Genomic DNA, 18433 nt, shown 5'->3' with positions numbered 1-18433 from the left:
GAATAATGGAAGTCCCCTTCTCAAGATTTTATGTTACATAATATTTAAAAAATTTTAATTTAAAGCTAATAATCTTGTATGAGTTGAACTCAAATTTCTAATTTTTCAATAATTTACACTAAATCTCTCGAAATTGAATGCTCAAATTAAAAAATTACTTATTAATTAGATATTGTAATATGTTCTCATCAGCACGATTTGGAGATCAGAATATTACAAAATCCACACATTGGTGCATTTGGGAACAAATTTTTAATATGTGAACTTTCATTTTTCTAAGATTTTATATTTGCTTTGTGTTCTTATTGCAACAAGCATCCAGTTTATAAATAGAAGACTGATCAAACTTATATGGTGGTTTTCATACTATTAATCATTTTTGAAAATAAAAACATCAGTGCTTATAAAATCTACTATTACCACCAAATAATAAAAATATCAATTTAGTTCTTGTAATTTAACAAACTGTCGTAAAGTGTGAATCTACTATTCATGATAAATTGGTTTCTTAGTGTGAGAATCACTACACTGAACATACAGTGGAACATACTCTAGCTAGGAAACCCAATATTAACTCAGTAACTTGCCTACAAATGCTTGGATGGTGAGAGGCCCATTTTCAACATCTGCTTTAGGAAGATCTTGTTCTGCAAGTAGGCATGTAAATTTTCTTAGAAAAAAGCCACAGAACAATAAAGTTATTGAGGAACGGTTGAGTTTCCTAGCAAGAAAATAGATCATCCTGTATAATAATTACTGTCCAAAACGAATTCAATTTTTTATCTCAAAATAAAAATATGCAAATGTTTAAACACTTTCGCATTTTACTCAACAATTTCTTAAAATAATCAAATTTTGTTTCCAGACATGTTATCAATATTTTATTGATTTTTAATTACAGTTTGGATTTATGCTTCACTAACGTCTACATTTTCTGTCTGAAGACCTAAAATTAAAAAAAAAAAAATTAGCATTAGAATGATTATAAAAATACTTTACTTTTCTTTGAATTATTTATAAACTTAAAATTGAAAAGTTACTATGCAGCATAATGATAAAATGTGTCTGAATGACCAACTTTTGGACAATACTGTATATATAATTTGAGATTATTTTTAAGACTTAAAAACTTACAGAACAACAGAATTATTATTAATATTTGTAATTTAAACCTTTCATTGAAAGTGATTGTATGATGAATACAACATGCAACTGTTCCAAATCAATTTAATCTGTTTTTAAAGCAATTATATTCAGTTTTGTGCCACCCCACAAATATTTATCAATATGCCACTCAGCATTCAATTAAAAAAATACTATAATTTAAATTAATTTAAAGCCTTATAATCCAAGTAGAAAAGAGCTATTTTTGGATTTAAATTAAGTTGTTGAAGATGGAAAAATGCTTTAGGAATTCATACATTTTGCAACATTTACTGTAACTACTGTAGAGCACTATGAATAGTCATGGAGTTAGAGTCAGAAGTAAATTTGTTGCTAGAGGCATCCAAATCAGTAAAAATGGATTTTAACTTTCCCATCTTGCATTATAAGAGCCTCAATGTAATTTCTTATTCTATTATGATTCTTCTACTTTATGATCTTTCTTTGCTTATCACTAATTACTGTTAATTTTCTTTTCATAAATTTATATTCAAATACATTTTGTGATAGCTAAATTCTAAAATTTTATTGTCAAAAGACCCATACAAATGGTTAAGATAAAAAGTTAAATCTAGTGATTTTGAATACTTTACTGCAACCACGGATGGAAAACATTGAGAGTATCAACAGTATGGTTGATGAGGAGGAGGTTAATGGTGATAATGAGAAAACTCTAAACAAAATAAATACTTTCAGTTTTGACAAGAATACCTGATGATTCACTTGGTTGTAATAAAATGCCATTCTAGATTAATATAAAAGTATACTTTACATATTATTTAGACACAGGAGTCAGCCTTCTAAAATTCTATGAGTTGGAGTTGGAACTTGGTACAGAACTCAGAATCTTGAGATAAACAATCCAAACTGATTAGCAATTGTTAGGTGAAGATAGGTTCAAAGATAGATCATTAACTAGTTTTCCAAAGGTCAAAATTTATAATTATTGGCATTTTTATATCTTCGACAACTTATATAATTTAATATCCTTGAAATAATTATAATCAAGATTTATTGTACAATGGAATACTGTATTTTGACACCCGCTAAGAATTTCATAGTCATTATGCCATCACAGTTTTACATTACAAATCCAAAATCACTGTCTTGTCATTATCTAATAATTAAACTAACTACATTGGTGCTGTTTCGTTAAAGACAATAAAAAAATTCTCTAATAAACATTTTCAGTTTGTCATTTTGAATATTTCTTTGATAACAGTACTAAAAAAATCATGAAACACCTTTCATACTTTCCCAGCAATAACTTTAATCACAAATATTTTCAGCCCAATTTACAGTTCTGTTAAAGTACAAAAGAGGTGTTGTGTGATTTTGTTCAAGAAATTCCAGCTTTTAAGAGGGATTATAACAGTACTTTCCATATATTTTATACATCTGTACATATAAAATAAATTTTTTATGCCACCTGTCTGGATATATTCCCAAATTCAATTAAACTCTGTAATAATTGGCAGCAAATGACATCTGTATCCAATGCAAACCTTTTGTATAGTATATTACTAAGCATATAATTATTATATATTACTAAGCAAAACATATTAACATAAAATTTCTAATAGTATTCTATCAGAAATTTTATACAGTCAAATAAATCTTATTTTATCATAGAATAAGATTCCCCAGAATAAATGTTATTCATTCTATTTATTTATTTTCATAATTTATCTTTAGATAAAATGTGAAAATACAAATATCAAAATATTAAGAGGAATTTCTCTCTTTTTCAGAGTAATAAAAAAAAAAAAAAAAAAGAGAGAAAGAGGAAAAACTAACAATACCTATTCATATTATCATCATCTAATATGATATTTTTGTCTAATATGATGTGGTATCAACATTGCATTAATTAAACAACATGAATATTGTATTATAGAATATATATTGCATTAGAATTCTATGCATAACAGTTTATGCATAGAAATTTGTTATAAATCACTCTTGTTAAACAGTAAGTTCAGAAAATAAAGATTTACTTGTAATGTTTTCAGATACATTTAGTCCACCATCAGCTCTTCATGAAGAACTCAGAACAAATGAGAATACAAAATGTATACAGCTGAGCTTAGAATAATTTACATTTAGAATTTTCATAACTAAAATTTAAATACAAAATTTTTTGACAATTCTTAAAACACTCAAAAAATTTCTGCAAATCTAAAATTTTTGAATTTTACAATTTCTATACTCTAGAATTTCATATTTAAATTGTTCTAAACTCAATTGTCAACATATTTTGTATTCTCATTTGTTCTGAGTTTTACACGAAGAGCTGATGATGGAGAAAATAGGTCCAAAAACATCTCTTTTCAAAACAAATCTTTTTATTTCCTCAACTTAGCAGTTAATTTTTAATATTTGTTAAAATTACTGATAAGATAATCATCTTAAAAAATTTAAACCATTCATAAAACCTGATTATAAGATAATATTAAATTCAGTTTTTGAAGAAAAATTAAAAGTATAAAACAAATAATATTTATTCAATGTAAACAATGTCACCTATTTTAAACAGGTAGGCCAATAACATAACTATAAATGAAAACTCAATTATGATCAATGCATGTAACATTTCAATATAAATAAAAAGTTAAATTTGTAGGCAAAAAGAAATTAATACACAATTTTAAGTACTGACAACATGATTAACATTAATATGTTGTTATAATATGCTTCATTTTAAAATTAGAAATTAAAAAACATAATTACTGCATTTTGTTTAATTATTTGTGATTTCTTTTAACACTTATTTGTGTAAAATAATTGTCATCTATCTATAACTAATTAATAATCCATTTGTGAAATAATATTACTTTGTTTCAAATAATAGTTTCACCCTTAATAGTTTTATATTCATTATGATATATCCTATTAAATTATTAAAAAAAAAAAAAAAAAAAAGCAGTGCACAAGCTTCACTTCTTGCATAAAATGAACATATCTATCACAAACTATTTTTTATTTTAAAACTGATGAAGCCAGAAAAACTAAATAGCATCTCACACACTATATGCATACATACTGTACATGTACTAGATGTAGGCATTGATGATTGTATATCAACATAAGAGCAAATCATTATTACCTTTAAAACTTGCTACAGGAACATGAGTAACAAGGGTGTATAACTTATGAGGAGAGTCTTCATCTTCATTCCTTTTTCTTGATAGGCGTACTCTTACTCGGTATGGAACATTCCTAAAATAAAATTTACATAAAATTTCTTTGTATTTTATCATTTTAGATATTAGTAATAGAGATATAAATAAGCATGTAAATTATAGCATAAGAAAATTATCATTCACTATAATTCAACAAAGTATTTCATTACAAATCAGTTTCAAATAATAAACTAATTATATTGAACTTGAAAAACATAAGAGACTTTCACACAGTCAATAACTTTATTTATACAATCTACAGAAAAACAGTTCTTAATGGCATTAACCAAATATTTTGTATGATGAATACAATACAGTTACTGGTATTAACTCTGGACACTTTTTGTAACTGGCATTAATTCAAGACATTTTTATTTGTATCATCAGAAAAAAGCTTTTTTGATATTTAAACTGTCATTTTAATCTTATATTTATGCATTTTAATTCAATATATAACAAGTTAGAAAGAGTAATAATTATTTTACACAGTAACTTGTCAGTTTTCTCCTTCAACAATTTGAACAAGCTTAAATTATCCTCCAGTAATTCATAGTTTTCTTTAAAAACTACAAAATCACCATTATTTTTTTAATGATTAGCATTTTTATGTATATTGTTTAATTTGGCATTTATTAAATTATGTATTTTTCTCAACAAATAAAATGGTCTCTATTCATTAAAGAATTTATATGTAATGAAGGATCAAAGAAGTGTCATTAGTTTTTTCACAATCTATTAATCTGGTAAACTAAAACTCGTTAAATATTTACTTATGTATGAAATATTTATGGTATATAATACTAAACTATACAATGAGAAAAGTGAAAGATAAGTATGATAGAGGCATGAGAATTAACTTCCCAAACCAATACTTTGCAATGAATGGTGGCCAAAATCAAATTCTAAACACAGAAGGGAAATTATTAACAGAAGATTTTCAAGTATTCTGGCTCCACTGAGCAAGATGCTAGAAGTACCATTGAAATAAAAAAAAAGAGCAAACAAGAAAAGCAATAGAATTCTGCATCCTATTACATGGAACAATGCAATATCAAAAACCAAATAAGAAATTATTTCATTCTATTTCTGAAGGCATTCTCTTATAAAGGTAATGTATTTATCATAATGAAAAATTTATGAAAATCAAAGTGTATATCACTTTGTTTGGTATCACATCATAGTTGACTTTTGGAGATTATGCCAAAAGAGGAAACTGAATAGAATTATTTAAAAAGTCCTATTAATAGATTATAGTCACAAATGACTGATATTAATAAAATAATGTAAATTATTTGTTTAACATTGATAAAGTGTTTTTTCTTTTTGGTTTTGAGATTTCACAGAAATTTTAAAAATTAAGTTTATTTGAATTCAATCCATTTATAAAGTACAAATATATGTTCAAATTTTATGGTATTAAAGCAATATAATTTTGTATATGTTGATTTGCATTTGTTGATTTAAATGCCATTAAGTGTTAAGTTTTACTAGCTTTGTTAAAAATGTAAGGTGATTTATAGAATACTGACATTACATTAAAACTTACCTTACACCTTTTGACCAAACAAATTTATTCAATCTTGTGTCAATTCGAACGTCAGGTGTGCCCATTTGTTTCTCAGCAAATTTTCTGATCTCTTTAATTGCTCTAGGCGCTCTTTTCTTGAAGCCACTAAAATTTAGGAACTAGATTAAAATTCAGGCATAAAACAAAGCATTATATTTAAAAAATCATATTCAGATTATTAAGACTTGCAAGATATTGTTAAAAGTTATCTCTGTATTATTACAAAGTTGTAAATCATTATAATCACTACATCATAAAATAATTTTTAACATTTTACATAACTCACATGCAATATTTTTTAAAACTCTTATCTTTGGTTTTTTTTAAATTCTAATGGTGAGGGTAATATATAGTCATTATTTGAAAAATCAGTGTACAAGATGCATTATTTTGTAGTATCTCAGCTATGTTGATAAAAATACTTAGTTATCCACTCATTTCTATCATATTCACACTGATTAGTTATTTTCAATTATCATGTTACTCTTTATTGTTAAAACAAGTTCGTTGCTTTTATTCTTAAATATTCTATTGTATAGCCTTGCCACTGAAGCAAGCTATTCTTGCTCAACTGATAAAGCCCAGAAATGTTTACTGATGTGACGACAGATCAAAATTGATAAATGACTTGATTTTAAATTGACTGCTCTTCTTCCTCAATGAGGTTAAGATTGTTGTAAGCATGTGATAAAAATGCCTCATGTTGTTTCTGCAACAATGCATTGTAGTATGTCAATAATGCTGAAATGTGTGGTGATCAATATTTTAGTAGTCAAAACACAAATTTTGTATCATGGCATTTTTTAAAATGATAGAATGCACAGTGGCTCTTTCTAAACAGCCATGATATAAAAATTTCTTATTGCGACTGCTTCTGTAAAGTCACATTCTAGTTTTTTCCTGTTCATTTTCAATCTTTGAGCCCAACATTTATATAATTTTAAAATAACTATCATAGGCCAGTTGAAAACATTAAATTGAATAGTAAAACACATGACAGCAGGTCAGTGATCGTTTGACCAATTCTAACTAAGTTTAAAATCTGGCAGTGTGACAATCTAAAAATTCACAAAAATAAACTGGATAATGCTTCAGCATTTCATCATGTGACTTTCTGCCTATTTGCAAAACTTATTCGATAGTTTGTTAATAATGTTCAGATTCTGATTTATTTAACTACTGAGAAGTTGATTTCACACTTCAAAGAATTTTTCTTTATTACTCAAAAAACAATTTCAATCTATAGGGAAGTGATTCTCAACCTTTTTTCGTCACAGTACACTTTTAATAATTTAAAAATTTGGCAGCACACACGATTACGTCTGTAAGTACTACAGGACAACCAGTGACGTCATAACAGTGATTTTTAAATGCAGTTGGTTATTTAGGTCATGTTTTTCTAAACGCCTTGGTAACTACTGGCAGTTACCGGTAATACTGGTTATAATTTCCAAATGTGCCCTAGGTAGGTAGAACTAATTGAACTACTTGTCTGACGTTGCTTATGTATGGGTATTTGCAGTGGCGGCACACTTTAAAATTTCGTGGCAGACTAAAGTGCCGCAGCACAGTGGTTGAGAATCACTGCTATAGGGGCTAGTCATGATGAGAGATTTTCTCACTTATAGAGAAACTACATTCTATGACAGGTATATACTGTGAATATGAATTCTAAAAGAACAGTTTACAATCCTTATTTCACCTTTGTTGGATTGCTTTATTGATTGGCATCATTTTTTGAGGAATTCTTTCTGCCATTTTTTAAATCACAAAACAATTTTGGTTTCTCTATCAGCAAATTTCAATAATCAGTAAACAATACCCCAAGAAAGCTTTCTGTTAAGTCATTGAACGTGTATTAATGCAAATGAAAATGGAAAAAGCAAGGCTTCTACAATTTTCAAAAAAGTTTCAAAAAACAATACAGAAAGAAACGACAGACTGTGAATACTCCCAATCAAATAATACAAGCAAAATAAATTATGGATTGTAAAACATTCTGTCAGAATCCATGTTTATGGTTCATAGCTTTCATAAAATGCAGCTCTTCTAAAAGAAAAAAAGCTACCCATTGTTAATACCCCTTTTTAATGGCTCAAATCTGTTTAAAGGAATTTGAGCCATTAAAAATTATTAACATATTTACAAGTTTATAACATTTTCATTAACAGAACATTATGCTTTATTCTACTACATCTATTATAATTCAAAATAAATCATTGAATTTAATTAAAAACATCATGATTTTCAATTAGTTTTTTAAACTTACATGCCATGAAGTCTTTTATGAACATGAATTGTATATTCTCTTGTAACAACTTCACTTAAAGCTGACTTTCCCTTCTTCTCTCCTTTTGGCTTTGCCATCTAAAATAAATTTAGTTTAATAATTAATATATATATATACTTGAAGAAATATTTCTAATGCAAAAATTCAAAATATCCATTGTTATTAAATTATTGTCTATGTTTCTTTATAAAACAACAAATGAAGGTGACGAAATGAAAATTAAACCAAAACATTTCTGAAAAAATAGTTATGTAGCAAAAGTCAAGATTTCTAAAAAATATTTTGAATTATGGCAGAATCATGAGTTTTTGTTCAATTAAAGCTATTCTTTCATTAACGTTTTATTATTATTAAGGGCTAGATTTGTATGCATGTGTTTTTTCTTTGAATGATATGATGAAACCTTGATGTAAACATTTGTGTCTACGTAGATCAAATTAAGGTTGCCCAATGTATAATTTATGTGCATTTACAACTTTTACTGTATACTTTATAAATGTTTGGACTAAATAAATTATGCAAATAAATCTTAATTCTAAGTTCTATTAGGTTTGGCCAATAGGTCTGTTTTCTTTTTAGGTGGAAATAAAAGACAATTTTTTCATAGAAAATAAAAATTTTATTCACTAACACAATGACTAACTTTTGCCATCTGTCAGAGAGCTTCATAATACCATGTTCAAAAAACTTCCTTTTTTTCAGTGAAAAACTGTTCCAAATGCTATTTTACATTGTCATTGGAAATAACATGCTGTTCGTTTGAAGAATTTTGCAGAAAGCAAAACAAGTGGCAATCGGAAGAGGCAAAATCAGATGAATATGGAGAATGAGGTATCAAGCTCCAACAATTTTTGCTGGGTTTGCAATGACATGTGATTGTGCCAAACGATTTTCACAACTTGTACTGCGTGCCGACATGATTCTACGAATTTTGTTTTGATATTTTATTTCAAAATATTTGTTCTACTCATATGTTCTTAGAAATTATAACTCTCAGAATTCTAGTTCATTGAATAGGGCAGGTTTGCAGTTCATGCAATTTATTACAACAGCTTTGTGTATTTATTTGTACATCAAAGATATTTTATACATTTTAGTTTATTTTTATAATATTTTGTTTTCCAGTGATAATGGAAACCGGTCATTTAAGTGTTAACCAGAAACAGCTCGTTTAATTGCTTCAATTTTCTCATCAGTGTTCTTAAACATAGAATAATGTTTGCTTTGATAATGTCTTTGTACACTTGAAGTACGACACACGACACTTTCATAACAAAAAGCACAAACAGCACAACCCCTTTGTTGTAGAAATCCATATTCTTCAGTCCAAATGTCTTGAAAAGATCGAACATTAACTTTTTGTCTTTTATGAGCCATTCTATTACTTATTAATAACAAGCATGTGGGAATAGGCAAACTGTCCAGATCCAGACATGCAGAATACACTGACTGTCGCATGTCTGGCCTCGGTAGACATAGATAAGAATGCAAAACATAAACGTATGTGCATTACATATGCAAAATGTAGCTGACGCGAAACCTTGCATAGTGATTTCATTATCATTTTATAATAATAATTTTTAACATGTTTTATTTATTTTAACGTTTAAATTCATTCAGTGTGCCACTGAAAATGGTCTTGCGTGCCATACGTTGCCAACCCCCGATGTAGACAATCCATTTTTTGTCCCTGACACCATTTACTTCAGAAATAGGTCACATTCCTCACATTTTTGAGTAAATTGCAGATGAAATGTGAGTGATGTGATTCGCTTCACTAAGTTTACGTGGAACCCAAATATTAAACTTGCTGACGTATCTAAGTTGATGCAGATGATTTTCCACACTTGATTTCAATACTTGAAGAATATCTGCAATCCCCATGTTGTATGATGTGAATTACTGTTGACTAATTCTTTTATTTGATTGCTGTCAATCTCAACTGGTGGACCTGATCATTGTGCATCTTGAATAGAAAAATCTCCAGAACAAAATCTTGCAAACCATTTCTGGCACACATGTTCTTTCACAGCATCTTTACTGTACATATTCACACATTTTTTAAAGGTTTGCACTGCATGTTAGCCTTTTTAAAACTAAAGCATACTGTGTTGATAATGTACATTTTGTTCATTCATCTTTTGATTACTGACAAACATACAAAATGAAACTAATTATCAAGCTTTATTTTTGACAAGTGTCAGTCAAATGTCACTTGTAAAACAATCATATGTTTTCAAGGTTAATACTAATAACCGCTGTCAGAGCATCTAACTCTATCAGCAAAATCCACACAGACTTATCGGCCAACCCAATATTTTTTCCAAATGATCTATAGACCATTTACACTGTGAATTAATTTTATTTTTGCACATGTATATTGTATGTGAAAAATATCACTCTGCCACCCAATTCAATTACATATGAGCATGCAAAATTCAACTATTTTAAATTTGGACTGTAACTATCCATATTCTTTTAAAGGCCCACAAATAAACATGTTTTTGTGTTGTCATAAAAACATCTTTTAAATTCTCAAAATCCTTTGAATTAATTGGATTAAAATAATTGTAAATGTTATATTTATTAAATTTAAATCTTTCAAAAAACTATGTTAATATGATGTTTAATTAAATATAAGTGAGAGAATTTCTTGTGTGTATCTGATCAAATTTCTACATTTGAAGAATGTGCAGAAAATATTCCATTACATCAAGTTTTGTTTAACCAACAGTATGAACAAAACAGCAAAAACTAATGCTAAATTGCTAATAAGGGGTACGTTTGTTAAGTCAAACGAGTTAAACAAGAATGACATCATCGTTATTCTTGTTTCGTTAGACTTTTCGAACGATTTGTTATAACTAAATGGCTGTTTCTAAAATTGAAGATATGAATGTTGCTAGTGCAGCCTTATCCAAAATATTTTTCTTAGGTTGCTTCGGATGGACAGTTATTTCAATCATTTCACCTTTTAATTCACAATTTAAACACTCGAGTAGATCTAGAAACATCGATATCGTCGAGCGCCATTTTCTTAACGAAGTAAACTAACTCTTTCCTTCGTTAGAGTTTCGTTCGATACGTCATCACCGTGGAGCATGCGCACTGAGCGAGTCTACTACTTTTCGAACGATTCGTTACTAACGCGTTTAACTCGTTCGACTTAATGAACGTACCCAAAGTATGTACAGGAGTTTGAATTCTACACATTTAAAGCAGATGAAAAGATTCTTTATTGTAATGCATGTCACAAAAGCATTGCTAAAAAATGATTTCAAGTGTCTCAGCATATAATATTCTTACATCAGTGCAACAAGAAGCATGAAAATGCACCAAAACAACAATTAAGTTTTGGTAGCATTGAAACTAACTTTAATAGAGTTCATATCAGTTGAGAACAAAACATTAAAACAAAACTGATACTGCCTCCATGTATATTCCGATAGGATCTTGTGACCCATTTCAGTATAAAATAGCAGCCTTTAGAGCATTGGTTAGGAGGGCCTTTACGCACTCCTCCTCTCACCAGGCACTAAATCAGGAGATCAAACGTATAAACGAAATAGCGGTAGAACACGGATACACCAACCTGATAAGGAGACTATGTAGAAAGTACAGAAAGAGCCAGAAACCGTGTAACAATCCGACAGAAAGGCGCTTAAATATTCAAGAAGACAATACTGAAAGGATCCCTATCACTTTTAACCCACGATTAAAATCGTTATATGCTACGATATTCAAAAAACATCAAGTCCGCACAGCCTACAGAAGATGCCAGACCATTTTCCAAATACTCCGTAACGGAAAAGATCCTCCGAACCCAATCAGACTACCGGGAATATACACCATCCCCCTCAGAGACCACAGATTTGACAGAGATATGGTCTACATTGGCTCCACCAAACATACAATGGGGATAAGAATTAAAGAACATAAGGCGGACATACTACACAAAAGGCTCACAACAGCTCTCTCAACATATGCCACCGATCAAGAAGTCACGGCGGACTTTAGCGCAGCTCGCATTATCCTCACCACTAACCACCCGGAACATTTCAAATTACTGGAAGCTATGGAAATATACAGAACAGGATGTAACACCACGTGCATCAATTTTAAAGACGAGTTGGCCCTTTCAGCAGCGTGGCAGATCCTGCTGGAAGATAATTTTTAAACATTAACATCATCACCGCTTCGAAGTGCATGCGCGCTGCACGGAACGGCGATCGTTTCGTTTAAAAAATGTGTTGGAACGTTTCCACGTGACGGAATTCAAAACACGGTTCTTTCCAAAAGGAATATATTCGAAATTCAACGATCGGCGTAGATTTATTACTACAAAGCCTGAAAAAGAGCCTAGAAGAGGCTACAAAAACGTTTGCGACCCGAATACTAACCACTCCGGTTATCTGGTTTTCACGTAAGTGTATTTTTTGTAAGCATTTACCCATTTCTTGTCATTTGTACAGGACTAAAAACAAAATTTACAATTACTTTAGACAGGTGACATAACTATAAGGTGAAGGAAACAAGGTTAATCTAGTCATACTAAACATCTTGTAAACAATTGAATACTGTATATACAGATAAATTCAAAAATGATTGATTAGATAGAACAGAGTTATAAATTTTATTGAACATGTAATTTTATTTGTAATTGACTTGATTGTGCACCTACATGAAACATTATTCTAATATGTTTTGTGATGTCATATTTTCAAATTCCTTGCACCATCTCACTTATTGTTGCATATTTATCTCCTCCCATCTAAAAAGTATGACATAACAGAGTATGATTCGCTTGCAGACAGATGCATGTATTCATTTCAACCTAAAAATTTGGTGTATATATCACTGGCCTTTTCAACATAGATAATGCATGTTTCAGGAATTTTTAAATGCATATACTGTAGTTTTAAAAGCATATAAATCTGGCCCTTAGTGATTATGATAATTTCATCAAAATCAAACTTCATAAACAGATGAAAATCATCAATGTCATCTTTTTATTTTAAATTATATTAAACAAATTTATGATAAAGTACTGAACTCTTGTATATTCCTTTATTTAGTAATCTGATAAATAAAATACTTCAGAAAATATTGTGAGACTCAGCACTATGTAATTTGCTTACTTAACTACAGCATAACACAACTTTCTAACAATACCATTTTGTGGAATAACTGTCAACTTTCACACCTGGGAGTTAATCATTTGTTAAGTTCTCAGTAGCTAAGTGACACTTACTCATAACCTCCCGACCTATTGTTCCAAGTTCATCAGTTGAATATAACACGGACCTGAAATTTTAGGCAGTCATCGCCCATTCTTCCGACAGCGCAATCATCGCCAGTCACTTGCCCGAAAGGATTTACTTTATTGCCTCCAAAACTATTAAAAACATTAGTGCCTCCAAAACGGAATACCTTGCCATCGCCCTAGTGGAATAACCTCATCTCCAAAAAGCAGATCCTTCTAACTTCAAAGGTAATTATCAACTTGCAAAACCACTGTAAACTCTCTCTTGAGAACCACAAATTTAGGCCTATCTAAACCTGGGTTAGCTCAATTTATTATACCCACTATCAATAACTGTATGGTATGTATTTCTGTCCTTTACCAATAAACGGTGGTTTCATTAACCTAGTCTCTGCGTGAGTCACTACTGGCACGCTGTCTCTCACTCCATCTGCCCGATCGCCCACAGCCGCTCGCGTGACTGAATAAACACACCGTTTTGGCTTCCGCTGTCAATTGAGACATGGTGGTATCTATCCTGACGAGACACTAGAGGTGCCGACCCTCTGGTCACAATATTTAGAGAGAAAAATAAAAACCAGTTTATAGAACAATATCTATAGAAACATATAGCATCACAGTACACACTAATCAAAACAAATTTTGTTTATTACATTGCTAAATGTTCTGGCCAAAAACAAGATAAATTCAGATTTTAAAATTAATGCATACTACACAGTTTAATATAAACATCAATGTTAATATATGTATTTGTAATTTTTTTTTACTTCTTTATACACAACTCCACTAATCTGAACACTAAAACAATCTTCTACAGATGCTCCCCTACTTACAAACAGGTTAGGTTTCTGAAGTTTTGTCATAATATGGAAACCACTGCAGTGATTGAGCTCCAGCAAGTAACGCCACATAGTGGCAAACTTCGATAACACAACAGTCACTGCTCTGCTCTGCAAAGATGAAAGACTTTAAGAAACAACATGTTTGTGTGGAACACTGCTTTAAGACCAGCAAACCTTTAACTGAAACATGGGCTTTGCTTCAGCAGGCCTACGAGGACTGTATGTTTTAAAATGGGGAAAAACATCAATCGAGGAAGGTTTAAGATTAAAATAACTTTTAACATCAACAACGAAAACATCAATGCTGTTTGTCCCATAATTTGTGCAAATTGTCATTTGACTGTGTGAGAGGTTGCTGAGGAAGTCAGCATCAGCATTGAGTCATGCCACAAAATTTTGACCGAAAAACTTGGCATGTATCACGTCTCTGTAAAATTCATGCCACATCCATTGACCAACAACCAGAAAAAGAACTATGTCACAATCAACAAAGAACTGCTTCATTGTGCTAATACTGACAAAAATTTCACGAAAAACATAACAGGAGACAAAATTTGGGTTTATGACTAAGACATAAAAACCAAGGTGCATCATCGCAATGGATTGGGCAAATATCACCCTGACTGAAAAAAGCACGCAGAGTCGGTCAATGCTGATTGTTTTTTGGACTATCAAGGAGTAATCCATCATGAATTCATGCCATGAGGTCAGACTGTTAACAAGAAGTTCTATGTAGAAGTTTTAAGTCATTTGAGGGAAGATGTGTGCCAGAAGAGGCCTTAGCCAATTTTTGGCCACTAACAACATGACTTCTTCCCCACCTCCACATTCTCCAGATTTGGCACCTGCAAACTTTTTCCTGTTTCCAAGTTGAAAACCACCCCAAAAGGACTTTTCAAAGTGCAGACAAGATTCAACAGAATTCATAGAGACAGCTACATTAATCTAAAAAAATAAATCATTGCCAACAAATCTTAACTTGGTAGATTTTGTTATACAATGTTATACTCTGTTCGCACAGAGTATTTCAATCTAGATTGTGACCAAGGTTGGTGACTGTTGTGGTGTAACCTCTCTTGACCGAAACGAGGTTCAATCGCAATTGACTCAAGAGTGTTCTTGAAACTAGATCCAGTCATAAGAGAGTTCCCACAATCCCACACGCGTGAGAAAAAACAAGATGACTGAAGAACATGTGTTGGGCTATCAGCAGAGAAATAAAAAAGATATTTGGAAAGATGATGACATCTATCTATTATTAGATATATGGCAACAAAAAGTATTTATTTCTAACCAAAACTTCCATTTTGTTTGTTGGTGTTCGTGACTTACCGCATAGTTATGCCAGTTTTATCATCGTGTGTAATAGACACGTTCTTCTCGAGCGAACTGCCTGTGTGAACAATTTGACGTTCAACTGGTGACAGTTACAATCGAGATTGTGAGTAAATCAAGACTGAAGTGAGTCATGGATTGTGTGCAAACATAGTATTACGGTGCCACAGAGGAATAACTAAAGCAATGTTTATCGAACTGTTCTGCAGGCTGTTTGGAATCACAAAAGAAAAAATCATGTATCACAATGCTGGAAACAAGTCAGAGATGTCATATGGCTGAGGAGCAACATTTTGGAAGCGAGGTCATGTGACACAGTTTTGACACTTGTGCAGTTTAGGGGGTATGGAAGTTTGAAAGATTTTCTTCCATAAAATTAATCGATTCTAGACTAATTTGACTTGAACAGTTCCAAAACACACAATTTTTTGGGAATGATCCATATGAAATATGCTATAAACCAGTGATTCTCAACCTGTTTTTCATCATGGTACACTTTTGATCATTTAAAAATTTGGTGGCACACACAGTTACTTCATTAAGTACCGCAGGACAACTAGTGATGTCATAACAGTGATTTTTAAACGTAGTTGGTTATCTAGGTAACTCAGACATAAAAAACTGGCACACAAACTGGAACTATGTACTAAACAAACAAAATTCACACCTAAATACTAATTCCAGCAGTAAATGAACAAGTAACTTTAATGCTCAAATGTTTTTGGCTGTCTTTCAGAGGCCCTCGTCAGGAAAAATGCACAAAACAGAAAAAACAGTTCTATCTTTTGATAAGTTTTCTTTCAAACATAGCTGTGTTCTAATTTTTTAAACATTTAACTGATGTTCAGTATAAAGATTGTTATGTATTACAATACATAAATACAGTAATACCTCGGTTTTCATCAATTTTTTTCGTGAAAAATTTGTCTTGGTGTTTGTCGGCGTGCTCAAGTGACCTCGCTGCTAATTTTGCTAAAACAAAGGGTGGCCCACGCGTTTTCTGGCACAATATGGCGTTATTTCTCGTTGTGTAAACATTACCCTGCAACGGCCCACGGTTCATTCATTAATTATAGATCGCATTAAGACGCATTGGCCAACGGTTCCGTTCCCCAAACACTGGGAGTTTGGTTGTGGGTTTGCATTTCACCAGAGCGGGCTGGCCATGTGAAGTTTTCTGGGTTTTCTTCACGTCTGTAACACCTGAATAGAAACCAGTTACCCTTAAACAGATTTCCCAGAAGGTATTATTCCCCTCAATACGACCATCATAAACACATACAACTACTATTGGGTGTACTATAGATTACTCCCTATGGAATTTCAGGACTTTGATTATATATTTGAACTCAGGGGACCGAGACGAGTTCAACGGTACCCTATTTTTGGACCGGAGACGAAAAATAAAAAAGTTATCATACTTTTTCACTTACCATACTTTTTAAATGCTCTCACGAAGACGGCACCATAGTTGCTAGTATTGCCATCTTGCGGTAAAGTCTGCAAACCGTGACATTGGATTACGGTCATCTCCCGGAGAGTTAAACACGCGATACGAGAGCGGAGAGAGAGTGACGCGACTTCCGATCATCACGCGATCGCCATTTCGGTTAATGTTACTTATGGCAGCGAACATGGCGGCCCGACTGACCTCTCGTATCTGGCCACTACACGCCGCCATGTGCTAAACTAGTGATCGATTCACGGTAGTTCTTGAACAAAGTAAAAAAAGGGGGAAACGTCTACTAAAAGCAATTTTAACGGCAAGTGACGGGACTCCCGATCGCAATAGCAAGGCCGACTTAGCGGAGAGCCACGCAACTCCCTATCATCGCGCGATCGCCGAAAAAAGTATGATAACTTTTTAATTTTTCGTCTCTGGTCCAAAAGTAGAGTATCATCGAACTCGTCTCGGTCCCGAGTTCAGTTATATACCCAAACACACGAAATTCCATAGGGAGTAATCTATAGTATACCCCTACTATTACATAACAATTATGTCACACTTTACCATGGGGTGATATAGGCTGGAAGCTTATGTCCAACTAGCTTCTACAAGACAAGACATTACCCTACACGTCTAGTCAAACAATTCCATTGCTTTCCTTTAGATTAATCCTTTATATTAACTTCTTATTGCTTTGCAAAATCTCTTATCTCGTAAGCAACGGATTAAGTTAACCAAAGGTTATAATGAATCGAAATCAAATAGAATATATTCTGAACTTGAGAAAATGAATAAAAAAAATTATAACTCGTACGATCTATAATTAATGAACTGATTATAAACTTTTAAAAACCAAAATTTCAATTTTAGTAAGATAACGAATCAAACTCAAGGTTTAAATTCAAGGTATGTAACACGCTCACTTATTACGTTACACCTAACTTTATATTCTTTTAGAATTTTAATTATATTCATCAACATACATTGTTAGTATTTTACATTTAAGTTTAACTTTCTTATAAGCACATTCCATACGTCTTTATTTTCAAGTTTTCTTTCAAGTAATGTGACTGTGTGGTAAAAACTTCAATTCTAAACGAAATTCTCAATAGTAATACAAGACTAATAGTTTGACAACGTTTCATAATGATCGAAAAATCACTTAATAAAATTTAATAATATAAAAATATTAGGATGTCTAAATACAACATGGATTAAAAATTACCTTTAACACGCTACAAAAATGGCGACAAGCACTTCTCTCACAGAAGTCAACACTATGCGAGCGCCCCCTAACGTCAAAAAATGGCGGATTATTTAGTGTCCATTTTCTTGGAATGTAA

At 31.3% G+C, this 18433-nt stretch overlaps 1 protein-coding gene across 1 annotated transcript; it reads right to left on the bottom strand.

Annotated features, from left to right (window-relative positions):
* Positions 1 to 853: 853 nt before the first annotated feature.
* Positions 854 to 18433, bottom strand: RpL31 (ribosomal protein L31). The gene is made up of 5 exons (XM_067273689.1): positions 18316 to 18433; positions 8183 to 8280; positions 5893 to 6018; positions 4271 to 4383; positions 854 to 946 (listed from the first exon to the last, which is right to left on the bottom strand). The coding sequence occupies exons 2-5, from the start codon at positions 8278 to 8280 to the stop codon at positions 909 to 911; spliced, it is 375 nt and encodes a 124-aa protein (XP_067129790.1). The 5' UTR covers positions 18316 to 18433; the 3' UTR covers positions 854 to 908.

This window comes from Centruroides vittatus, unplaced genomic scaffold (assembly GCF_030686945.1).
Source record: "Centruroides vittatus isolate TY-2023 unplaced genomic scaffold, ASM3068694v2 contig_487, whole genome shotgun sequence".
Classification (NCBI taxonomy): domain Eukaryota; kingdom Metazoa; phylum Arthropoda; class Arachnida; order Scorpiones; family Buthidae; genus Centruroides; species Centruroides vittatus.
This window is presented reverse-complemented; position numbering and strand designations above follow the sequence as displayed.